The following is a 27,028-nucleotide window of genomic DNA, read 5'->3' on the forward strand; positions in this document are numbered from 1 at the left end:
GCAATGCTACCAAACATTAATTGAGTTAATTGAGTGTATGTAAACTTTTTTTTTTTAAGTATGTGTTTTTTTGGCAGAAATCAAATTGTTTTGGTCACATACACATGATTATCAGATGTTATCGCGAGTGTAGCGAAATGCTTGTGCTTCTAGTTCCGACAGTGTAGCAATATCTAACATGTAATCTAACAATTCCACAACAACTACTTAATACACACAAATCTAAGTAAAGGAATGGAATATGAATATATACATATATAAAGAGCAATGACCGAGCGGCATAGGCAAGATGCAATAGATGGTATAAAAATACAGAGATGAGTAATGCAAGATATGTAAACAGTATTAAAGTGGCATTATTGAAGTGACTAGTGATCCATTATTAAAGTGGCCAATGATTTCAAGTCTGTACATAGGCAGCAGCCTCTCTGTGTTAGTGATGGCTGTTTAACAGTTTGAATGCCTTGAGATAGAGAAATGCCTTCTTGAACATGTGAACTCCCATGTGCCTTAATAACAAACGTGTATGCCATTTGTAAACACGAATACAATTGTTAAATTACAAGCCTAGTTGGTTTAGCCACGGAAAAAGTCAGGAACCTTCCCGCCAGCCATTATTGGATGAGATAACGGGGGGCTTGACATGCCGAGTGATAGGTTTGGATTAGTCTGCCATGCAGCTCGCGTCTGTCTAACATGAACTGCTCAGTATGTGTAGATAATCCTTGCTACCGCTGATTTTTTAAAAGCTATAATGTTAGCCATGGTGGTGTTGCTACTACTCTCAACAAAATGACTGTACTTAATTTAGCAGGCACTATCGTCAAAGATGGAGAAAAGGAGAAAGTTGTGATAGACTACTTTCTGCACACGGTCAGTGTAAACTGGAGTGACTTGACACAAAGGGCCAAACAAGCTACAATTTAAACAGAGAAGACACAGGACGTCTTACTTAAAGTGGTTCCCGTCTGCCATAAAGTTTTCAGATATTATAAATTCATAATTTTGTCAGGCAGTCGTTTTTTTGCAAGTTAAATCGTACTGTTCGCTAGCTAAAAAAATTGCTCGCTGTCTCGCAAGCTAATGTTACGCGTATAATCTGAGTAGTAATTGGATTAGTATCTCCGAAAACCATTTACATTGCTAGTTATAGCTTAATGTTAGCTAACTAACATTGAATCTACTTGATTAGCTTTAGCTACCTGCAGAATCATCCGACAGCATTTCATGCATGGTGGCTAGCTATGACATTCAGTTTGTACTGTAGCTATGGGGTTGGGATTATGGTTTATGTTTAGCTAGCTAACTTCATTATTTAGCTAGCTAGCAGTGACCAACCACCTAATCGAGGTGGTCGGTCACATTTTTAGGGATGTTGGTCACTTTTTTAGGGATGTTGGATTCTAGGATTTGGGGATATTGTGCAGTGGAGGCATTAAACAATGTAGAAGATGTAGAAGACTAACATGAAAAGTTGTGAGAGAGTATGCCTTTGTTTATTGAGGATTTATCTACTATTCAATGGTCTCAGAGATGTGAGGAAAAACAGTTTACAAAAACTCTAAATAAACTTTCTGTACAAAAATGTGTTTTCTCATAGGAGATTATTAGAATGGAGGAATCTCAGACTGGTTGAACAAAATCAAATATGCATGATATACAGTGGGGATGGTTGAACAAATTTAGCACTCTGCAAATGACTAGAGCTTGCTATTTTATCCTTATGGGTTTAAAATGCATTACATACTTCATTCCAGCAGGTTATACCAAAGTGCTTCATCTGGACACATAATCCATATCATAATTATACCCCAAATAAAAAGGAACCAAATGAAACAATATCATTTAGTATAGTGATCAGAAAAAAATATTCTGGAAAGGGTACTGGATTACACGAATCTAAAGGATTATGAAATGCACTGTCTGTTTAATTGCAACCAATTGACACAGTATGACGAGTAGTCTCCCATAACGGATGGCATAGGGACCAGCTGTTTTGGTTCGCTTGATCCACAACATATCCATGCTTTCGAATTCAGCCAATATGTTCATACCATGCCTTTACCACCAGCCATCTGGTGCATATAAGAGGCATGATGATGTTGAGGGAGATACTTCATCGGGGGAAACCCTTTAACGAAGCACACAAGAGAGCACAGATATGTGTTTATCGTGTACATCTTCCAACATCCCTGCCTCAAACACACACTCCAGCTCTTCAACAAGTCACTCTAATATATCATGAGGGCTTTAGGCTAATCTGGTTGTTATTTATCTATTTTTTTATTCAAAACGAGAGACATCATCATGCCTCAAGATTAATGTTGTAATATCCATAGGGGTGCCTGGAGTGATTGTGATATTTGGTTGGATGGCACTGAAGGATTAAGAATTATGTCACAGCCATTAATCCTTCCAGCTAGCTAACCAACATTTACCTCCCTGTTATCTTTGGGAAGGAAATTAAGCTATTTGACTCCATTTACATTTTGGCAGGCAACTCAATTTGTCATGATATTAGTCAAATGTTATGAAGATTATAAAAATAAAAAATAAATATATATATATATATATATAGAAGATATAGACACTGGTAGTACATTTAATAATAAATCAACCTCTCACAGTAATAGGGTATAACATTGTTTCTAAAAGTCAAAAAGCTCTTCTATGATAAGAAGTGGATGTCCGTGTGTCACGCCCTGGCCTTAGTTATCTTTGTTTTCTTTATTATTTCGGTTAGGTCAGGGTGTGACATGATGGATTTATGTGTTTTGCCTGGTCTAGGGGTTTTGTATGTTTATGGGGTGTTACCTCGTCTAGGTGTTTATGGAAGTCTATAGTTGCCTAGATTGGTTCTCAATTAGAGGCAGGTGTTTATCGTTGTCTCTGATTGGGAACCATATTTAGGCAGCCATGTTCTTTGGGTATTTTGTGGGTGATTGTGTCATTGCACCAGATAGGACTGTTTCGGTTTTCACATTTGTTATTTGGTAGTGTTCACGTTTATTGTCCTTATTAAATATGTTGAACACTAACCACGCTGCATTTTGGTCCTCCTCTCCTTCAACGGAAGAAAAACGTTACACCGTGAACTGGATTGATTCACATTCAGCGAAACTTTCAAGGATCCTGGTGTGAGTGCTTGTGGTCAGGGTCGAGAGGCTTGGAGGTGCACAAGCAGCTAACTAAGGAATATGTAACTAAAAGACGACGTTCTCTGAAGATGGCCACCCTTTCGGAGACAGGGGCAGGTTCAATAGCTCACATATTCTCCTCACACATCCCCCCCTTTTGCTTTAAGCAAAGTTTGGCCCCTGCATTTTTACATAGAGGCTGCATCTCCCCTGAGCTTTGCATAAAACATATGCGTACGGCTGGGCTCATAGAATCAAGATGGACTAGTTACTGAAGCAGCTGCCCTCTCTGGGTGCTAACGTTCGGTCTGGACCACAACAGGTCCTATTTTATGAGAGACCGTGATTAATTAGGGACCACACTGCTAATGAACTCCACTGATAAAGCTGCAAAAACCTATGTTTGCGTTGGGGCTAGGTTGGCTGATTGTGAATCTGATGAGATTAAATACAGAAGAGAGGCAGAATTTTCACTCTTTTATTCTCTGTTTATTTATCTTGAATTCGATTGATGAGATTTGTATTGCTTTGTTGTTACCTAAGGATGTTCTAGCAGGTACAGCATCCTTGTTGATCCAAAAGGAGACCCAGGAGAGGACAACGATGAGGGTGCAGGGGATATAGGTCTGAATGGTGAAGTAACCCATCCTCCTGCTCAGGTCGAAGAAGACTGTCAGAACAACGTAGTCTCCTAAAGACGAGAGACGACAAGAGAGAAAGCAGAACATTGAATCACCATATGGAAATTACACTGAACTAAAATATAAACGCAACAAGTGTTGGTCCCATGTTTCAAGAACTGAAATATAACGTCCCAGACATTTTCCATACAGACAAAAAGCTTCTTTCTCTCAAATGGTATGCACAAATGTGTTTTCATCCCTATTGGTGAGCATTTGTCCTTTGCCAATGTGTATGGGGGAGGGGGGGGGGTATGTGCTGCTGAGGAGTATTTATGTCTGTAATAAAGCCTCCCCATTGGGTGGTCCTGGCTGCCAAGTGGTTGGGCCTATGCCTTTCCAGACCCACCCATGGCTGCACCTCTACCCAGTCAATGTGACATTCATAGATTAGGGCCTAATGAATTAACTTCAATTGACTGATTTCCCTATATGAACTGTAGCTCAGTGAAGTCTTAGAAATTGTTACATTTGCATGTATTCTTTGTTCAGTAAAGATAATATGCAGAAAGGCAATGCAGTCAATACAACTTGAATCACCATAGAGAAATACATAAATGCCATACAGTCAACACATCAACAGTAGACAGGAGTAGGTAAATATGTGGGATTTTAGTAATGCGTATACTGGAAATTCCGATTTGCACATAACATCACAACATCCATCCTGAAGACTACATCTCCCCTTATCACAGGGTATCCCTGCCTCCTACACCTTCCGGGATCTGCTCAATTCTGTCTGCTATACTGAGTTACAAAGTTCGTGAGAGTGCCAAGCAGCTCACCCTGCGTGTGTAGGTTTACAGAGAGCTCACCGTATGTTGTACACTAATTGATTAACACCACGATGTAAGCCGTGTCAGAAACACCCCTGTCCCCTACTATAGTTTTGTGCTCGTAAGCCTGTGAGGCATCGAGCATACTCTCCTAGCCCCTTTTCTGCACGGCGAGTGGGGCAGCGCTGCTTCTCGGATGGAATGAGAACAGCTGGCTTTATTAATAAAGCACCAAGCAATTTGGCAACCTGGTAATTTATCTCACGAGTAAAAAAAAAAAAAAAAGAAAAAAAGAAACACACGTTGTCTGCCATTTCTGCAAAACACCAACATCTGTGTGTGCACACAGCAGGACTTTGTGATCAATCCCAGGTCACACCTTTCCTCACCTCCACACTGATGGCATCATTAGATAGCCGAGTACAGCGGTAGAGAGGGAGAAAGAGCACCATTACCGCTCATATCTCCATGCTATTTTCTGCCGATGAGGCAGTCGGTAGGAGGAGAGAGAGACATGAAGGATGATCTGAGGGGTCTGTGGGTCCACTATTTGTTTTTTATTAACATTACATAAGTTAAGGCCTGGAAGTTGCACAGAGAGCCCCTGGCAGCTGAGAAACTGCCAGTTAATACATTTATTGAGCTTGGTCAGCAGTGGCCTAGCCACATTGCATTACCCTCCACTATTTATAATGATGGGCTTCGCCAACGGACTCAAATACTACCTTTAGTGCAAGACACCCCCACTGCACAACAGTACAGAACATCTCTGGCAGTGTTTCCTACAGTCATTACAGAGAACAGTGCTCTCCTGATAGAGACTTGAGGTGAGGATATCGACAACCTCCTCCATTAGGGATCAAGGCTAATGTATCAGTAGCAATTCAAAAATGCCTTCCTGTTGTCATGTAACACTCAGCTTTCTTGTGTATCACCTTGTTAATTTGTGTAGCTCAGAACCCCATTATCTCTCACCACGGCAAACATTATTATTCCTTCAATGGACAACACAAGAGTGGAGCTAGCAAATGAATGAGAGGTAAAATGGAGATACGAATGCTAGATATACAGTTGAAGTCGGAAGTTTACATACACTTAGGTTGGAGTCATTAAAACCTTCCTTTCAAACACTCCACAAATTTCTTCTTAACAAACTATAGTTTTGGCAAGTCGGTTAGGACATCGACTTTGTACGTGACACAAGTCATTTCTCCAACAATTGTTTACGGACTGATTATTTCACTTCTAATTCACTCTATTACAATTCCAGTGGGTCAGAAGTTTACATACACTAAGTTGACTGTGCCTTTAAACAGCTTGGAAAATTCCAGAATATGATGTCATGGTAGAAGCTTCTGATAGGCTAATTGACATCAATTGAGTTAATTGGAGGTGTACCTGTGGATGTATTTCAAGGCCTACCTTCAAACACAGTGCCTCTTTGCTTGACAATATGGGAAAATCAAAATAAATAAGCCAAGACCTCCGAAAAAGAATTGTAGACCTCCACAAGTCTGGTTCATCCCTGAGAGCAATTTCCAAATTCCTGAAGGTACCAGATTCATCTGTACAAACAATAGTACGAAAGTATAAACACCATGGGACCTCGCAGCTGTCATACTGCTCAGGAAGGAGATGCGTTCTGTCTCCTAGAGATGAAGGTACTTTGGTGCGAAAAGTGCAAATCAATCCCAGAACAACAGCAAAGGACCTTGTGAAGATGCTGGAGGAAACAGGTACAAAAGGATCTATATCCACAGTAAAACGAGTCCTATATCGACATAACCTGAAAGGCCTCTCAGCAAGGAAGAAGCCACTGCACAAAAACCACCATAAAAAAAGCCAGACTATGGTTTGCAACTGCACATGGGGACAAAGATTGTACATTTTTGAGAAATGTCCTCTGGTCTGATGAAACAAAAATATGACTGTTTGGCCATAATGACCATCGTTATGTTTGGAGGAAAAGGGGGAGGCTTGCAAGCTGAAGAACACCATCCCAACTGTAAAGCACGGGGTGGCAGCATCATTTTTTGGGGGTGCTTTACTGCAGGAGGGACTAGTGCAAAAGATAGATGATATCATGAGGAGGGAAAATTATGTGGATATATTGAAGCAACATCTCAAGACATCAGTCAGGAAGTTAAAGCTTGGTTGCAAATGGCTCTTCCAAATTGACAATGACCCCAAGCAAACTTCCAAAGCTGTGGCAAAATGGCTTAAGGACAACAAAGTCAAGGTATTGGAGTGGCCGTCTGCAGAACTGAACCGCAGAACTGTAAGGAGGCCTACAAACCTGACTCAGTTACACCAGCTCTGTCAGGAGGAATGGGCCAAAATCCACCCATCTTATTGTCGGAAGCTTGTGGAAGGCTACCCAAAACGTTTGACCCAAGTTAAACAATTTAAATGCAATGCTACCAAATATTAATTGAGTGTATGTAAACTTCTGACCCACTGGGAATGTGATGAAAGAAATTAAAGCTGAAATAAATCATTCTCTACTATTATTCTGAAATGTCACATTATAAAAATAAAGTGGTGATCCTAACTGACCTAAGACAGGGAATTTTTACTAGGATTAAATGTCAGGAATTGTGAAAAACTGAGTTTAAATGTATTTGGCAAAGGTGTGTGTAAACTTCTGACTTCAACTGTATCTGGTTAATCCCATTTATGCATTGCATGAGTGCAGTAGACATTGTGATGAACAAAGTACATAGGGTGTAACGTTTGATACACACACCACTGATCAACACAACCCAATCATGTTTTGATGGGGCTGGGCACGGCAGCAGTGACACATCACACATTATCATGGCCCACGGGCTCACCATTCCTGGCTCTCCTCTTTTCTTTTTTCTGTGTTTCAGTAAAAGCCCTAAAAATAGCCCTCCCAAATTATTTAGTGAAATGTAATATTGTGTCCTTGGCATGTGCTGCATAGGTCTCCCTCTCTCTCTCTCCCTCCACAGAATCTACAAAGCTTCTGTGAGGGAAGTTGCCGGCTCATCCCAATGCATTTCTCAGTGCACTCCAGGACATCAAAGGGCCCTGTCTGCTTCTCCCTAATGACAGCCTAGCGTGTGCACACGAATGTCCGCACGAACACACACGCACCCACCCACACACGCACGCGCACACACACACACACCTCAAAGCTCCTCTCTTTCTGTCAGAAGATCTGATCTGTCAGCACACAGGATAATGGAACAAATGGCGTAGGTGTAGAAATGCCTGTCCTCCTTTAATCTTCACACCGTGGGAATGCATGAAGCAACGCTTCCTTCTCACAGGCAGGCAACTCTTCTGGTGGGATTATACCTAATATATTTATAATATTTCTTTTACTTCTCTTTGACGCAAGAAAATGCAAGGCCCTTATCCAGGAACATTAAAGATGGTTGGAAATCGGCTCAATGGTTTTGGTTGGATGATGCCTCTTCCATGTGCAGGTTGAGATACAGTAGACCTTGGATTCATTTAGCCTATGTGGGTTAAAATATTTCTCCCTCGTCTAGTGGTTAGCCTAACTGGTGGGCTATTGGTTGGAGATGCTCTGTTTTGTTCTATTCAAATAGACCTCTTCCTCTTCTATGAAACAGAAACATTTCGAAAAAATGATAATGCTGTGAAAAATCCACCATATTGCCTGAACAATGACTCAAAATCGAACTCATTGTTTATATTGAGATATTGCTTTCTGTGTTTGTATTAGTATAGCGGCACATTTTCCTGATGCAGGCAATTTAGTAAGAAACCTCACAGATGTAATCGTCTCCTCCTGTAAAGATTTATGGAATGCAATAATGTTTTGGCAAGGAAGATCATTCAGGGCACACTGTTAAAACCTCTGGGACTGCTAGATAGAATTAAACACACAACACAGGCCTCGCTCTGCTCGTACTCCTACCATCCGAGATCCCACTGCAACAAGATTACTGTGGTAAAAAAGCAGTTAAATTTCCTATTGTAGATGGAAAGAAATATTGTCTTTGGATGGGCGGAGGAAATGCTGAAACATCAGTCCCTGGAATGTTGCTGGCTGCATATTGCCGGGGCGACTGCTTTCAGGAGATGGGATATGGTAATCCCAGCTTGGGTTTGCTGACTAGTAGAAAAGCTGCTGCCACAGGAGAATCTCCCTCACCCCCTATAAATTGGCATGATGGAGACAGGCAGGCTTGGACCTGCGGCACATGTTGGCCGTCCCACGGTCAGAGGCATCTGGTGACAGGATGGCATGATGTCTTGCTAGGGCCTCAGCCTCGCTGTCAAGGGTCGGCTATGAGAGGAGACGGTATGCATAACCACAGAGCACAGTCTATGAGAAAGGATGGTAAGCATGACTGTGGGCTCAGCCACACTATAAGATGGGATGTTGAGCAGCACAATACACTGGGGAGTGGGGACACAGCCGTTACAGTGTCTGTCTAGGGTCTTTAGTAATGCCTATGTGCGGAGGATTATACAGCATGTCTTAGTCAGGGAATAGTGTGCCCGCTGTTCAAAGAGATTATCACCATGGTCTCAGGTCCAGGATCGGACTACCACATCTGGGGTTTACGTAACCACCCAGATCTGAATTTTAACTCCCAGTCCAGTCAGTCCCCACTCCCCATATCTAATACATTTATTTCCTTTTCTTCCTCTGCTTGCTACCCATTTGAACTGGTTTAGAGGGGAGACTTATCCCCTTCACAGAACAATCAGAGCGCTGATGAGCAAACTCTAATCCCAGATGTGCTAGGAAAAATAAGATCATCTGCAATTCAAAAAGACAAGATCTAATTAGTGAAGGCAAGCCATTGCGGTGGTTGGCGGTAGACCTGGAGCTTCGCCAGTAAGGAGATGCACCCTTATAGCTTAGAGGTATGCAGCACACAGTGCAATTAGGGAAGGCTTTCCAAACCCAAAACAGAAGGCATGGGGTCTGTTCAATCAGACTCATACTGTACTGCACATGCTGTCATTTTCTAGTTGTCATAGCAATATTTTCTCTACGCACGGATCCATCCTCACAAAGTAATACATTTAGAGGGGTTTTTCGAGGAGCTCCTACAAGCTGAGAATATTTCACATTTCATTTGGACATGGGAAAGGTGCAAAATAGCTTACACGACAGCTCAGCTGTAGTCGTGGAATTATATCGCAGAGATTCACGTGGAATGTACCTGGTACTACTATCTTAGAGAAAGGTCATCCTCTCATTGCCTGCAGTCTAAGTGATCTGACATCTAATGTATAGTCTCGGAAATGTGAGGAAGAGATGACATACTATATCACAGTACTACGGAGCACACTTTCTTTTGTAGTAAACAATTTTTTTTTAAATGATGTCATAAACTAATCAGCCATTAGTGAGACCAGCAAGTCTCCTCTTGTCTCATCATTTCCTTGTTTATTAGCTTGGAGAGCTATGAGGGCTAGAGTGAGTAGGGTGCCATAGATTCCTGTCCATAGGGGGCACTAAGGCACGTGACCCCCTCAGATTTGTCCCTGTTCCATATTTTTTCAGATGTTTTGACTGAACTTAATTTTTAAGCCCATGCTTTATCATAATCCATTCTCCCGAGTAAGTAGTGCACGGAAACAAAGATACCGGACGCTAGATGCTCGAGTGTCTGCAGTATCGTCAGTGGAGGAGGAGAGAGAGAGTATAGAGTGAGACTCACAGCGTTGGATTTGATCAAGCTATGGAGCCTATTGATTCCGTGATGAATAAATAAAACAAACTTTGTTTTTGTTTTTGTTTTTTCTCTGTAATACTAGCCACCGAGCAATTTTATTTGATGGAAATTCATAGACATAGATTGAAAGGCATTTAGATTGTTCTTTTCAAAACTGAAATTACATGTACATAATTATTGACTAAAATTAATGTAATTATTCGGTTATGATACTATATACCAGTGTGGTAATTCTACTAAACTTCTAATGATTAGAAGTTCTTAAAGAATCAACGTGCAACATGAATAAATAAAAATTACAGTTAAAAAGGTAAAGAGATATGCTTAGACAAACTTTGAGGAAAAAGAGACATAATGATTATGGTTCTAGATTGCTGTTTCAGGTCTTTGAAAAATGCTCAACCCCCCCCCCTCCATCCTCACGTACTTCCTGCCCCTCTAAAACAGTGGGTGCATGATGTCCCTGCTAGAGCAGTGCTTCTACACCTGCATTGCTTACTCTTTGGGGTTTTAGGCTGGGTTTCTGTACAGCACTTTGAGATATCAGCTGATGTACGAAGGGCTATATAAATACATTTGATTTGATTTAGAGCAAAAAGGGGAGCCCTGGACTCCTCTCCTCAGGAATATGATGGCAATTTACTGAGCTCTCATAGACTTTGTTTGCCTGGATAAATTGATAATTATCTCTACGACTCTCCTCTCCTCCTACCTTGACTGCACTGCTTCTTGCAGCTTAAAACTCAATGTACTGAGGATACTGGTACCGGACTGGCTGCTGTGCTGTCTCAACAGTGTAGGGTTAGGAGTGGAGAGAGGACATTTAAGTATCAACGATCATAAAAATGTATAAATGGTCAAAAATACAGGTCTGATAAATGTAACAGCTGCATAATGGAGTAAGACACTCAACAATTTTTTTATTTAAAAAATCCATGAAATATTGACAGTATTATAGTACATGAACTATTGGATAATGAGAGTGTCACGCCTTGGTCATTGTATTTTGTGTTTTCGTTATATTATTTGGTCAGGCCAGGGTGTGACATGGGTTTATGTTGTTGTATTTCGTATTGGGGTTTTGTATTATTTGGGATTGCGGTTGAGTAGGGGTGTTGTATAGGCTTGGCTGCCTGAGGCGGTTCTCAATCAGAGTCAGGTGATTCTCGTTGTCTCTGATTGGGAACCGTATTTAGGTAGCCAGGGTTTCATTGTCTATTCCGTGGGTGATTGTTCCTGTCTCTGTGTAGTTTCACCAGATAGGCTGTATTAGGTTTCACGTTCCGTTTGTTGTTTTGAATTTGTATAGTTATTTCATGTGTCACTTTTTTTCATTAAAGTCATGAGTAACCACTACGCTGCATTTCGGTCCGACTCTCTTTCTACAAACGAAGAACGCCGTTACAGAGAGACAGAAAATGAATGGATTCCAGACATTTTGGTGGGACTTCATGTATTCAATTGAATGTCAAATATGATAATTTTTTCTTCTTTGAAATTATATACAGTGGGGTAAAAAAGTATTTAGTCAGCCACCAATTGTGCAAGTTCTCCCACTTAAAAAGATGAGAGAGGCCTGTAATTTTCATCATAGGTATGGATACTTCAACTATGACAGACAAAATGAGAAAACATTGTAGGATTTTTAATGAATTTATTTGCAAATTATGGTGGAAAATAATTATTTGGTCAATAACAAAAGTTTATCTCAATACTTTGTTATATACCCTTTGTTGGCAATGACAGAGGTCAAACGTTTTCTGTAAGTCTTCATAAGATTTTCACACACTATTGCTGGTATTTTGGCCCATTCTTCCATGCAGATCTCCTCTAGAGCAGTGATGTTTGGGGCTGTTGCTGGGCAACACGGACTTTCAACTCCCTCCAAAGATTTTCTATGGGGTTGAGATCTGGAGACTGGCTAGGCCACACCAGGACCTTGAAATGCTTCTTACGATGCCACTCCGAAGCCCGGGCGGTGTGTTTGGGATCATTGTCATGCTGAAAGACCCAGCCACGTTTCATCTACAATGCCCTTGCTGATGGAAGGAGGTGTTCACTCAAAATCTCACGATACATGGCCCCATTCATTCTTTCCTTTACACGGATCAGTCGTCCTGGTCCCTTTGCAGAAAAACAGCCCCAAAGCCTGATGTTTCCACCCCCATGCTTCACAGTAGGCATGGTGTTCATAGGATGCAACTCAGCATTCTTTGTCCTCCAAACACGACGAGTCGAGTTTTTACCAAAAAGTTATATTTTGGTTTCATCTGACTATATGACATTCTAGCAATCTTCTTCTGGATCATCCAAATGCTCTCTAGCAAACTTCAGACGGGCCTGGACATGTACTGGCTTAAACAGGGGGACACGCCTGGCACTGCAGAATTTGAGTCCCTGGAGGCGTAGTGTGTTACCGATGGTAGGCTTTGTTACTTTGGTCCCAGCTCTCTGCAGGTAATTCACTAGGTTCCCCCGTGTGGTTCTGGGATTTTTGCTCACCGTTCTTGTGATCATTTTGACTCCACAGGGTGAGATCTTGCGTGGAGCCCCAGATCGAGGGAGATTATCAGTGGTCTTGTATGTCTTCCATTTCCTAATAATCCCACAGTTCTTCAAACCAAGCTGCTTACCTACTGCAGATTCAGTCTTCACAGCCTGGTGCAGGTCTACAATTTTATTTCTGGTGTCCTTTGACAGCTCTTTGGTCTTGGCCATAGTGGAGTTTGGAGTGTGACTGTTTGAGGTTGTGGACAGGTGTCTTTTATACTGATAACAAGTTCAAACAGGTGCCATACCCTTACCACCTGGGGGCGACCCGTCAGGAAGTCCAGGATCCAGTAGCAAAGGGAGGTGTTTAGTCCCATGGTCCTTAGCTTAGTGATCAGCTTTGTGGGCACTATGGTGTTGAACCCAGAGTCACTGGTGTGAAAAGCTAACACCTTATGCATGGAACCAATAGGGTTAACCCACTTGGTGGAAATTGCAACATGGCTCATATAGCAAGGATCGCTAACCTGCCCCTTTCGAAAGGGAAAGTCCAATTGCTTTGACTACTGAGCCCTCTTACATGTCTGGCCATGCATTCCGATGCCTCATGACCGCGATCCCACTTCTGACACCAGTATAGCGAACGACGGGGCAGGGATGTGATCCCGGGTCAATGACTTGACGGGCAAACATTCCTATGCATCGCACCAATAGGGTTAACCCACTTGGTGGGAATTGCAACGTGGCCCATATAGTGAGGACCGCTACAATATATACAGGTAACTGCCAAAATATAGGAAACACCAACATGAAGTGTCTTAATAGGGCAGTGGGCCACCACGAACTGCCAGAGCCGCCAGAATGTGCCTTATCAATGCGCTTTGGCATAGATTCTACAAGTGTCTGGAACTCTATTGGACGGATGCGACACCATTCTTCCACAAGGAATTCTGTAATTTGAGATTTTGTTGATGGTGGTGGAAAACACTGTCTCAGGCGCTGCTCCAGAATCTTCCATAAGTGTTCAATTGGGTTGAGATCTGGTCACTGAGACACACACACACACACACACGGAAAGAGATAGAAAGAGAAGTCCATTGAAAAAAAGACAACTCTTCAATTTCAAAATCTAGAGATAACTTGTTAATCTAACTGTGAGTTTTCATGTCATTTCGATATTTCGATATATTAGATGTTTGACAGAGTGAAAAACTTGTCAGACATTCCCATTCATATGAGCGTAGCCAAGCTACGCAAACAAAATGGCGTTTTAGCTCTTACATCGTTTTATTTGACAAATGATGGCTCATTTTATGTGTATTTACATGTGTATATATGAACCACGCTAAATATATCTATTTTAGAAGGTTACTTTTCATGAAATGTTTATCTAACGGTGCACTGCTGAGGTTAGCTAGCTACCATTTCGCCCTAGGTTATGTTGTTGTTAGCTGTCCATGGGTTTTTGATACATTTAATACATAGGTGTATTTTACAATTTGTTTGTACAATTATCACTGTATAAATAAAGTTAATTAGATGTACTGTTGTTGCCTATACAATGCATGGGTGTATATTTAGCTAGCAGGTGGTATTGGACACCACCATCTTTACTGATTAACAAACACTAGCTAGCTAGCTAAATTAATAGTTGAGAGCTAAAGTAGCTATATGTCATGAAGACATTCAGAAAAACACTTTTATTTGTATTTAAGAATGTGTGCATGTGTTTGCTATTGTTATCTAGTCTAGTCACAACTTGCAGACTTGTTTTCGAGTTGCTGTGCGTTTTGTTGCCAACCTATTTTGCTACCTGACAACTTTACGGTTTTTACTTTTTAATTACCATTTATATTTTTGTTTTTTCCCTCAACTTCTTCACTCCGGACGCTTTATCTGGACACGGTTCGTCAGGACCTCCAACAGCCGAAGCTAAGTAGTAACATTAACATGATGCCTTCTAATTGCAGTCGCTGTACTCATAATATACAGGAGAACGATCGCCTTACGGCGAGGATAGCTGTGCTACAAGCCCAGCTTCAGACGCAATCGTTAGGCAAGGGTAATTTCAGTGTAGGAAAGGATGAAACAGCGTCTGTGCCACCAGTAATTACAGATAGTAGTATACTGTAAATCCCCTCGCACAGTCCCTGCAGCCGGACAACTTTCTCATGGTTTCTGGAAGGAAATGCTTGTAGGAATGCTCAACCGGTGTCGCTCATTCAGCCGACAGAAACTTTCAACCGGTTTTCCCCATTAAGCAGCGAGTTGGAGTCAGAGGCCGAGCCTTCTCTTGTCTCTACTCCTCCCGTTACGGGGTCTGAGACGCCGAAGCTTCCCACCATTAGCTCTGACAAATTGAAAACTCTAGTCATTGGTGACTCCATTACCCGCAGTATTAGACTTAAAACGAATCATCCAGCGATCATACACTGTTTACCAGGGGGCAGGGCTACCGACGTTAAGGCTAATCTGAAGATGGTGCTGGCTAAAGCTAAAACTGGCGAGTGTAGAGAGTATAGAGATATTGTTATCCACGTCGGCACCAACGATGTTAGGATGAAACAGTCAGAGATCACCAAGCGCAACATAGCTTCTGCGTGTAAATCAGCTAGAAAGATGTGTCGGCATCGAGTAATTGTCTCTGGCCCCCTCCCAGTTAGGGGGAGTGATGAGCTCTACAGCAGTCTCACAACTCAATCGCTGGTTGAAAACTGTTTTCTGCCCCTCCCAAAAGATAGAATTTGTAGATAATTGGCCCTCTTTCTGGGACTCACCCACAAACAGGACCAAGCCTGACCTGCTGAGGAGTGACGGACTCCATCCTAGCTGGAGGGGTGCACTCATCTTATCTACCAACATAGACAGGGCTCTAACTCCTCTAGCTCCACAATGAAATAGGGTGCAGGCCAGGCAGCAGGCTGTTAGCCAGCCTGCCAGTATAGTGGAGTCTGCCACTAGCACAGTCAGTGTAGTCAGCTCAGCTATCACCATTGAGACCGTGTCTGTGCCTCGACCTAGGTTGGGCAAAACTAAACATGGCGGTGTTCGCCTTAGCAATCTCACTAGGATGAAGACCACCTCCATTCCTGTCATTATTGAAGGAGATCATGATACCTCACATCTCAAAATAGGGCTACTTAATGTTAGATCCCTTACTTCAAAGGCAATTATAGTCAATGAACTAATCACTGATCATAATCTTGATGTGATTGGCCTGACTGAAACATGGCTTAAGCCTGATGAATTTACTGTTTTAAATGAGGCCTCACCTCCTGGCTACACTAGTGACCATATCCCCCGTGCATCCCGCAAAGGCGGAGGTGTTTCTAACATTTACGATAGCAAATTTCAATTTACAAAAAAAAAATGACGTTTTCGTCTTTTGAGCTTCTAGTCATGAAATCTATGCAGCCTACTCAATCACTTTTTATAGCTACTATTTACAGGCCTCCTGGGCCATATAGAGCGTTCCTCATTGAGTTCCCTGAATTCCTATCGGACCTTGAGTCATAGCAGATAATATTCTAATCTTTGGTGACTTCAATATTAAAATGGAAAAGTCCACAGACCCACTCCAAAAGGCTTTTGGAGCCATCATCGACTCAGAGGGTATTGTCCAACATGTCTCTGGACCCACTCACTGTCACAGTCATACTCTGGACCTAGTTTTGTCCCATGGAATAAATGTTGTGGATATTAATGTTTTTCCTCATAATCCTGGACTATCGGACCACCATTTTATTACGTTTGCAATTGCAACAAATAATCTGCTCAGACCCCAACCAAGGAACATCAAAAGTCGTGCTATAAATTCACAGACAACAGATTCCCTCTGTCTACCCAAGGACGCCAGACGACAAAAATAAAAAAAACGTTGATTTGCTTGCGTAATACCCTAGATGCAGTTGCACCCCTAAAAACTAAAAACATTTCTCATAAGAAACTAGCTACTCCCTGGTACACAGAAAATACCCAAGCTCTGAAGCAAGCTTCCAGAAAATCAAAATGGAAATGGCGCCACACCAAACTAGAAGTCTTCCGACTAGCTTGTAAAGACTGTACCGTGCAGTACCGAAGAGCCCTTACTGCTGCTCGATCATCCTATTTTTCTAACTTAATTGAGGAAAATAAGAACAATCTGAAATTCCTTTTTGATACTGTCGCAAAGCTAACTAAAAAGCAGCATTCCCCAAGAGAGGATGGCTTTCACTTTAGCAGTGATGAATTCATGAACTTCTTTGAGGAAAAGATCATGATTATGAGAAAGCAAATTACGGACTCCTCTTTAAATCTGCGTATTCCTTCAAAGCTCAGTTGTCCTGAGTCTGCACAACTCTGCCAGGACCTAGGATCAAGACAGACGCTCAAGTGTTTTAGTACTATATCTCTTGACACAATGATGAAAATAATCATGGCCTCTAAACCTTCAAGCTGCATACTGGACCCTATTCCAACTAAACTACTGAAAGAGCTGCTTCCTGTGCTTGGCCCTCCTATGTTGAACATAATAAATGGCTCTCTATCCACCGGATGTGTACCAAACTCACTAAAAGTGGCAGTAATAAAGCCTCTCTTGAAAAAGCCAAACCTTGACCCAGGAAATACAAAAAAACTGTCGGCCTGTATCGAATCTTCCATTCCTCTCAAAACTTTTAGAAAAGGCTGTTGCGCAGCAACTCACTGCCTTCCTGAAGACAAACAACGTATACGAAATGCTTCAGTCTGGTTTTAGACCCCATCATAGCACTGAGACTGCACTTGTGAAGGTGGTAAATTACCTTTTAATGGCATCAGACCGAGGCTCTGCATCTGTCCTCGTGCTCCTAGACCTTAGTGCTGCTTTTGATACTATCGATCACCACATTCTTTTGGAGAGATTGGAAACCCAAATTGGTCTACACGGACAAGTTCTGGCCTGGTTTAGATCTTATCTGTCGGAATGATATCAGTTTGTCTCTGTGAATGGTTTGTCCTCTGACAAATCAACTGTAAATTTCGGCGTTCCTCAAGGTTCCGTTTTAGGACCACTATTGTTTTCACTATATATTTTACCTCTTGGGGATGCCATTCAAAAACATAATGTTAACTTCCACTGCTATGCGGATGACACACAGCTGTACATTTCAATGAAACATGGCGAAGCCCCAAAATTGCCCTTGCTAGAAGCACGTGTTTCAGACATAAACTTTTAAACTCGGACAAAACAGAGATGCTTGTTCTAGCTCCCAAGAAACAAAGAGATCTTCTGTTGAATCTGACAATTCATCTTAATGGTTGTACAGTCGTCTCAAATAAAACTGTGAAGGACCTCGGCATTACTCTGGACCCTGATCTCTCTTTTGAAGAACATATCAAGACCATTTCAAGGATAGCTTTTTTCCATCTACGTAACATTGCAAAAATCAGAAACTTTCTGTCCAAAAATGATGCAGAAAAATTAATCCATGTTTTTGTCACTTCTAGGTTAGACTACTGCAATGCTCTACTTTCCGGCTACCCGGATAAAGCACTAAATAAACTTCAGTTAGTGCTAAATACGGCTGCTAGAATCCTGACTAGAACCAAAAAAATTGATCATATTACTCCAGTGCTAGCCTCCCTACACTGGCTTCCTGTCAAAGCAAGGGCTGATTTCAAGGTTTTACTGCTAACCTACAAAGCATTACATGGGCTTGCTCCTACCTATCTCTCTGATTTGGTCCTGCCGTACATACCTACACGTACGCTACGGTCACAAGACGCAGGCCTTCTTAATTGTCCCTAGAATTTCTAAGCAAACAGCTGGAGGCAGGGCTTTCTCCTATAAAGCTCCATTTTTATGGAACGGTCTGCCTACCCATGTCAGAGACGCAAACTCGGTCTCAACCTTTAAGTCTTTACTGAAGACTCATCTCTTCAGTGGGTCATATGATTGAGTGTAGTCTGGCCCAGGAGTGGGAAGGTGAACGGAAAGGCTCTGGAGCAACGAACCGCCCTTGCTGTCTCTGCCTGGCCGGTTCCCCTCTTTCCACTGGGATTCTCTGCCTCTAACCCTATTACAGGGGCTGAGTCACTGGCTTACTGGGGCTCTCTCATACCGTCCCTGGAAGGGGTGCGTCACCTGAGTGGGTTGATTCACTGATGTGGTCATCCTGTCTGGGTTGGCGCCCCCCCTTGGGTTGTGCCGTGGCAGAGATCTTTGTGGGCTATACTCAGCCTTGTCTCTGGATGGTAAGTTGGTGGTTGAAGATATCCCTCTAGTGGTGTGGGGGCTGTGCTTTGGCAAAGTGGGTGGGGTTATATCCTTCCTGTTTGGCCCTGTACGGGGGTGTCCTCAGATGGGGCCACAGTGTCTCCTGACCCCTCCTGTCTCAGCCTCCAGTATTTATGCTGCAGTAGTTTATGTGTCGGGGGGCTAGGGTCAGTTTGTTATATCTGGAGTACTTCTCCTGTCCTATTCGGTGTCCTGTGTGAATTTAAGTGTGCTCTCTATAATTCTCTCTTTCTCTCTTTCTTTCTCTCTCTCTCTCGGAGGACCTGAGCCCTAGGACCATGCCCCAGGACTACCTGACATGATGACTCCTTGCTGTCCCCAGTCCACCTGGCCATGCTGCTGCTCCAGTTTCAACTGTTCTGCCTTACTATTATTTGACCATGCTGGTCATTTATGAACATTTGAACATCTTGGCCATGTTCTGTTATAATCTCCACCCGGCACAGCCAGAAGAGGACTGGCCACCCCACATAGCCTGGTTCCTCTCTAGGTTTCTTCCTAGGTTTTGGCCTTTCTAGGGAGTTTTTCCTAGCCACCGTGCTTCTACACCTGCATTGCTTGCTGTTTGGGGTTTTAGGCTGGGTTTCTGTACAGCACTTTGAGATATCAGCTGATGTACGAAGGGCTATATAAATAGATTTGATTTTATTTGATTTAGCTTTCAGTGTATATTTCTTTAGTGGTAACACTGCATTATTGTAATTTCTGTTCTTTACTTAGCTAGCTATTTCTTTGAGAAAGTAGGTAGTTGTGTCTGCATCCAGGGGTGGAGGTGAAGACCTTGAGGAAGAATGCTAGAAACAAACTTTGAATCTAACCTCCTGTGAGTGACCTCAACGGCAGAAGGCCTGTTCCAGCCCACTCACATAGAATTACAATAGTTCAATAATCAATGTAATGATTGATCATTATTCTTTGTTGTAGTCACCTGAGATATCATGGATCTAGTAGCTTTCCCTATGTGCATTTACTTTGTTTTTTAACCAATCAAGATGATGAAGACTATATGATCCAAGAGGACCTTTATCAATATGCGTTGAAGGTCTTTGTGGTCAACAAATGGACGAGGGATCAAAATCTGTATCCAAGGAGCCAAGGTCTTGAACACTCTTTCTGAAGCAGTATAGTTATTTTGTGACTGGGTTTGATGCTTTCATTCATTCAACAACATTTTTGTTTTTTGATACATTATTCTGTTCTCTTTTAGACAAGCCACATGGAAAAATTAAAGATGCGAAGATAGTCGCGTCAATTATAGGGATTGGATGAAGCTCAGTGTTAAATTAAAATCTTCCTTTCACCATATCTAAACCCATATGACACCAATCTCGATGAAAAATCCGAATCAACTTGATTGGAGGTACACAACACACTCCTCATGCGCCGCTCAGCCGTTACCCAGAACCACATACCGTATTTGTTAACAGGGTCATTAGCAATTGATTTCACAGGGTCATTAGCAATTGAGTATTTCTTGCTCTTACCCAGCTCAAATTCTAGACTTCAGATTAAAACGGGACTATAGCATCCATAAAGTGACCATTGGACAAATAAAATGGCAGATTTACTAAATTTGTAGGTGCAACATTTTTATTAAATGTATAATTTATTGCTCTTACATGCTCACTTCTGTCCGTTAAGAACCAACTATGTGCTACCTTTTTGTAGCATTTCTGAAAATGCTAATATCTCTTTTAGCCGAAACTCTAACACAGAGTTGGTTGCTCGGCAACAACACAGCTGCTTGCACAACCATGCCACTGCCAGTCATAAGAAGTGTATGCGAACAAACCTAGGCTACTGATAATATCTGGCTATATGGTGGTATTCAAGCTTAGGTGAATCAATAAAGACAAACAGATATTTTGATTAACTAGGTAGCTAATTTTACGTAGCTAACCTTAACTTGATTGTACAAAGCCTAGCAGATAGCTTATGTACCTCGCTAACAGTAGTCAGTTGAAAGCTTGCTAGTCGACACACAGGCAAATAAAGGCAACTAACCAATGAAGGGTTTTTGTTTTGATTAGCTAGCTAATGGAACGTTATACCAGTCAGATGAGAGCTAACGCTGTGTAAACTGCTGATCTAGACACTTGTGTGTAATTGGAGCACAAACAAATATGTACAAATAAACTTGTGAACGTCATTGGCTGCTATGACAGCCAATTAACTTTAGCTAGCTAAGTAACCTTATCCATTATAGGATTGGAACATTAGCTAATGTGTCTGGCCAGTGTATGCACCACAATAGATGATACTTTCTTACACAAGGCATTAAGTTTCAATCCACCAGACTTTGGGAAGTTGCCATGCTACTCACGTTCATTTGCATTGCACAGACCAAGCTAAGCACGGTAAGATGAGGTAGCCAGATTTCAGACAGGTCAAACACTGCAAGTTAGCTATGCTACATTTCCTCGAAGAACAACCGAGACCACTCAAACCATAGTCAAGAAAGTAAATAGTTTTGTTAAGAAACGGTAAGCTAGTTATGAACCACATAGTAAACGGCTGAACCCCAAATGCACACGTAAACAGGACCTCAGTTGTGCAGACTTGACTGACAGCATCACTATTTCAAAAAAGATTTAGATGCACTATTGTAAAGTGGCTGTTACACTGGATGTCATAAGGTGAATGCACCAATTTGTAAGTCGCTCTGGATAAGAGCGTCTGCTAAATGACTTAAATGTAAATGTAAATGTGTAGAATAAATTCCAGCTCCGACATAAACTCTTTCTTCTGCTCTCCAGTCAAACGTGTGACTGGTCAACACAGTGTCAAGATACTGTTCATTGTGTTCACAGAAAATCTGAAGTAACCATGCACAAGTAAAAAGTAGTCGGGGGCCTGCACAAAGTGCACCAGTGTAAAACAACAACATCAAAATCACTGCATGCGCAACATGCTGTGTTGCAGCCTGATGCCATAGACTAGACGTAGCATAGTAAATGTAAATCCGGGACACTGAAATTAGTAGTTATATCACCTTTGGTATGGTTACTTAAGACAGAAGGCTACAAGGGTGGTTGGTTGGGAAGGAAGGGTGGGCATATAACACGAAAGTCTAGTAACCCAAAGGTTCAGTTTTCCAATCTCATTATGGAAAACTTGATCCTTTTAGCGAATTGCAACTACTTACTACTTTTTAGCTACTTTGCCACTAGCTACTGTAGTTGGTGAAAGCTGTGTGCTGGAAAACCTTGGTAGAGCATGGGTGGAATAGGCATTGTGGTGCTCATGTGAATTTCCTTTCTTTCTCCACTTCAGACCAATGCCTATTCTCACTTAAAACATAGATTTTTAGTTTTGAATAAAGTTTACACAGAGAAACAACTGCCATTTGTAAACATTGTTATTTAACTGAAATCATTACATGTTTTATTTGTATGTTGTAAACACCTGTTTAATAGTCATGCTGTTAACATTATGTCAATTTATGTTAGTGTAGATTCAGGACTGTGCTATAGAAAGGCATTAAAGTGTTATGACCATAGCCATACTGTGCAACATTACCTGGACTAGCTAAATACACTTTATGCCACAGTCATGAAGCATTATAACCTTCATGTGTGACTTTACTTGAACTAAGTATATACACTTTATGACACTGCCATGAAGCATTATGACCACCCTGTGTCACTTTACTTGGACTAAGTAAATACACTTTGACACTATTAAGAAGCATTATGACCATCGTGTGTCACTTTAATTGGACTAAGTAAATACACGTTATGACACTGTCAAGAAAATATATTATATAACAAACATACTGTTTACATGTAGGCTCTGGTATAATGGAATGACTTGCCTTGTGGGTCTAAATAGGTCTAAATGTATTTGTCATGACAGTGTTAGGACAATATTAGGAGTGATTATGACAAGTCATGTCAGCTGTTGTGACATATTATGACATGGTTTTAGACTGTTATAACATGTTATGATGCTTCAAATAAAGTGTTAGCAAACTTTTATATCTACGATTTCTGATGACTGCCCCGATTCTTTTGTGACATCGTTTCACACTTTTCCCAATAGTAAAGTCCAGGAGAAAAGGTGATTCGCACAGGTAATAGTATGAATATTGTCCGTTTCTATTTTGAACGCAACCGTGAATTGAAAATGAGTTGACAAATATACTGAAAAATATTAACGTGCCATGTTTCACGAGCTGAAACAAAACATTCCAGAAATGTTCAATTTTTCTCATATTTTGTGCTTGTCAGTGAGCATTTTTCATTGCCAAGATAATCCATCCACCTGATAAGTGTGGCATATCAAGAAGCTGATTAAACAGCATGATCATTACACAGGTACACCTTGTGCTGGGGACAATAAAAGGACACTCTAAAAAGTGCAGTTTTGTCACACAACACAATGCCACAGAAGTCTCAAGTTTTGAGGGATCATGCAAATGGCCTGCTGACTGCAGGAATGTCCATCAGAGCTGTTGCCAGAGAATTTAATTTTTATTTCTCTTCCATAAGCTGCTTCCAACGTTGTTTCAGAGAATTTGTCAGTACGTCCAAACGGCCTCACAACCTCAGACCACGTGTAACCACGCCAGCCCAAGAACTCCACATCTGGCTTCTTCACCTGCAGAATCGTCTGAGACCAGCCACCTCGACAGCTGATGAAACTGAGGAGCATTTCTGTCCTTTTGTAGGGAAAGACTCATTCTGATTGGCTGGGCCTGGCTCCCCATGGCTGCTCCCCTCACCAGTCATTATGGCCTAATGAATTTATTTCAGTAAAATCGTTGAAATTGTTGCATGTTCCGTTTTATATTTATTTCATTATTCACTTCTGAATCAGCCAAATGATGGCTTAGAGAGGTGTAATCTCAGGTTTGTGTGGCATGAGCCTTGCTACATGAAGTGATATTAAAGTGTGTGCTGGCTGGGCTAGTCTAGCCCCCTGATGGTCCCCAGTGCAGCTCTCCCAGCTAAGATAATGATATGCAAGGATGTGGCAGCATGGCAGCCTTGCCTTGCAGACTGCACCAGAAGACACTGGGGAGCGGGCCAACCAGCAGCTCCCTAACAGCCTGGCCTGTTTATACACTATACCCATCTCGCCTCGCAGCCTCCATCTCGCGCCAGCAACAAACAACTGTCACGCAGCCTCAAAATGTCCCACACTCACAAATGATTTCATTTCTGCTCAATGTATTCCTGTGTCCTAGTTTACTTCTCTGACTCGCGCCGAGGCAGGATGCTGCGGTTACACTTCAGAAAATGAGGGAGAGAATCAGTGGAAAGTCAAAACTGTTCGGAATTTCAAATTTCAATTTGTCTGTTTCTCTCTAGCCCCCCCGCTCCCTTTTCTACTCTCTCTCTATTTCACTATTCCCTTTACTCTCTGTTTCACGATATCCCCCTCTCTGGCGCTACAGAAGCTCCTAATATGCAGGTGTAAGTCAATAGTGAGGAAAACAAAGTGGTTATTTTCCCAATTCAATCTCTTCTTTGGCTTATCAGGAGCATCAATGTCCAGGTGTTAATTATAGGCTTATTAGACTGTCACAAGCTGGATGTATAGGGAGGTATTTTCCTCAGCAGAGAGGATTGTGTCTGAATCACAGCCTCAGTCTCCACTCCCACTCATCTACTCTTCTCATCACTGGCATCACCCAGGAGGAAGACAGAGGTTCAGAGACCTGCTCCTTTTGAAGCACAGCTGTTCCGCCTTGGTAAATTGATTATGCAGTACATTCGGAAAGTATTCAGAACTCTTCCCCTTTTCACTTTATTTGGAATGGCAAGCCAGACAAAATAAAACATGCTTATTTATATAATGAATATGAGTTTGGTATTGGTATATTATTAGGATCCCCATTAGCTTTTGCAAAAGCAGCAGCAACTCTTCCTGGGGTCCACATAAAACATGAAACATGACATAATACAGAACATTAATAGACAAGAACAGAACTACATCAATTTTTTTTTAAAACATACAGTGCCTTCGGAGAGTATTCAGACCCCTTGACTTTTTCTACATTTTGTTATGTTACAGCCTTATTATAAAATGGGTTAAATAAAACATTTACTCAGCAATCTACATGTCACGCCCTGACCTTAGTATTCTTTGTTTTCTTTATTATTTTGGTTAGGTCAGGGTGTGACGAGGGTGATATGTGTTTTCGTCCTGTCTAGGGTTTTTGTATGTTTATGGGGTTGGTCCTAGTCTAGGTGTTTTTATGTCTATGGTTGCCTAGATTGGTTCTCAATCAGAGGAAGCTGTTTATCGTTGTCTCTGATTGGGGACCATTTTAAGGTAGCCATATTCCCTGGGTATTTTGTGGGTTATTGTCTATGTATAGTTGCCTGTGTCTGCACTCGGTTTATTATAGCTTCACGTTTGTTTTGTTGTTTTTGTAAGTTAAGTTTGTTAAGTGTTCTTCCTTTTCATTAAAGAAAAATGTATTCTCATGATGCTGAGCTTTGGTCTCCTCTTTACGACGAACGTGACACTACACACCATACCCCATGATGACGAAGCAAAAAAAGGCATTTTGATTTTTTTGTAAATTTATTGCAAATTTTAAAAATAAATATCTTATTTACATAAGTATTCAGACCTTTTGTTATGAGACTCGAAATCCTAGAGAATCATCCTAGAGAGTCCACCTGTGGTAAATTAAATTGATTGGACATGATTTGGAAAGTCACACACCTGTCTATATAAGGTCCCAATGTTGACAGTGCATGTCAGAGAAAAACCAAGTCATGAGGTCGAAGGAATTGTCGGTAGAGCACGAAGACAGGATTGTGTTGAGGAACAAACCTGGGAATAGGTACCAAAACATTTCTGCAGCATTGAAGGTCCCAAAAAAACACAGTGACCTCCATCATTCTTAAATTGAAGAAGTTTGGAACCACCAAGACTCTTCCTAGAGCTGGCCGAACGGCCAAACTGAGCTATCAGGGGAGAAGGGCCTTGGTCAGGGAGGTGACAAAGAACCTGATGGCTCTAGAATTCCTCTGGTGATATGGGAGAATCTTCCAGAAGGACTGCAGCACCAATCAGGCCTTTATGGTAGACTGGCCTGACGGAAGCCACTCCTCAGTAAAAGGCATGACAGCCCACTTAGAGTTTGCCAAAAGGCACCTAAAGGACTCTCAGACCATGAGAAACAAGATTCTCTGGTCTGATGAAACCAAGATTGAAATAGTTGGCCTGAATGCCAAGCGTCACGTCTGGAGGAAACCTGGCACCACCCCTACGGTGAAGCATGGTGGTTGCAGCATCATGCTGTGGTGATGTTTTTCAGCGACAGGGACTGGGAGACTAGTCAGGATCAAGGGAAAGAATAACAGTGCTAAGTACAGAGAGACCCTTGATGAAAAGCTGCTCCAAAGCGCTCACCTTCCAACAGGACAACGACCCTGAGCACACAGACAAGACAATGCATGCGTGGCTTCGGGACAAGTCTCTGAATGTTCTTGCGTGAACCGGATCGAAAATCTCTGGAGAGACCTGAAAATAGCTGTGCAGCGATGCTCCCCATCCAACCTGATAGTCGTTGAGAAGATCTGCAGAGAAGAATGTTAAATCCCCAAACACAGGTGTGCCAAGCTTGTAGCGATATACCCAAGAAGACTAGATGCTGTAATCACTGCTAAAGTTGCTTCAACAAAGTAATGAGTAAAAGGTCTGAATACCTTTTTGCAAACATAAAAAAACAGTTTTTGCTTTGTCATTATGGGGGATTGTGTGTAGATTGATGAGGGAAAAAACGTATTTAATCAATTTCAGAATAAGGCTGTAATGTAACAAAATGTGGAAAAAGGGAAGGGGTCTGAATACTTTCCAATGCACTGCATACAGTGTGTATCCTTCCTAACCCTTTTAACACAAGGGTACATGAGTCCTGGACTTTCTGACGGGCCGCCCCCAGGTGGTGAAGGTAGGAACCAACATCTCCATTTCACTGACCCTCAACACTGGGGACCCACAAGGGTGTGTGCTCAGCCCTCTCCTGTACTCCCTGTTC

The 27,028-nt window shown here is 41.8% G+C and overlaps 1 protein-coding gene across 3 annotated transcripts in view; it reads right to left on the reverse strand.

The window, feature by feature from the left end:
• LOC118390876 (gamma-aminobutyric acid receptor subunit gamma-2) overlaps positions 1-27,028 on the reverse strand; it is a 71,045-nt gene that overhangs the window by 15,369 nt on the left and 28,648 nt on the right. For all 3 annotated transcript variants that reach the window (XM_035781589.2, XM_035781587.2, XM_035781588.2), the window contains exon 7: positions 3,676-3,828. In XM_035781589.2, the coding sequence (XP_035637482.1) occupies positions 3,676-3,828 (153 nt within the window). The remainder of the gene's footprint in view (positions 1-3,675; positions 3,829-27,028) is intronic.

The sequence above is a fragment of the Oncorhynchus keta genome, chromosome 12, assembly GCF_023373465.1.
Source record: "Oncorhynchus keta strain PuntledgeMale-10-30-2019 chromosome 12, Oket_V2, whole genome shotgun sequence".
NCBI lineage: Eukaryota > Metazoa > Chordata > Actinopteri > Salmoniformes > Salmonidae > Oncorhynchus > Oncorhynchus keta.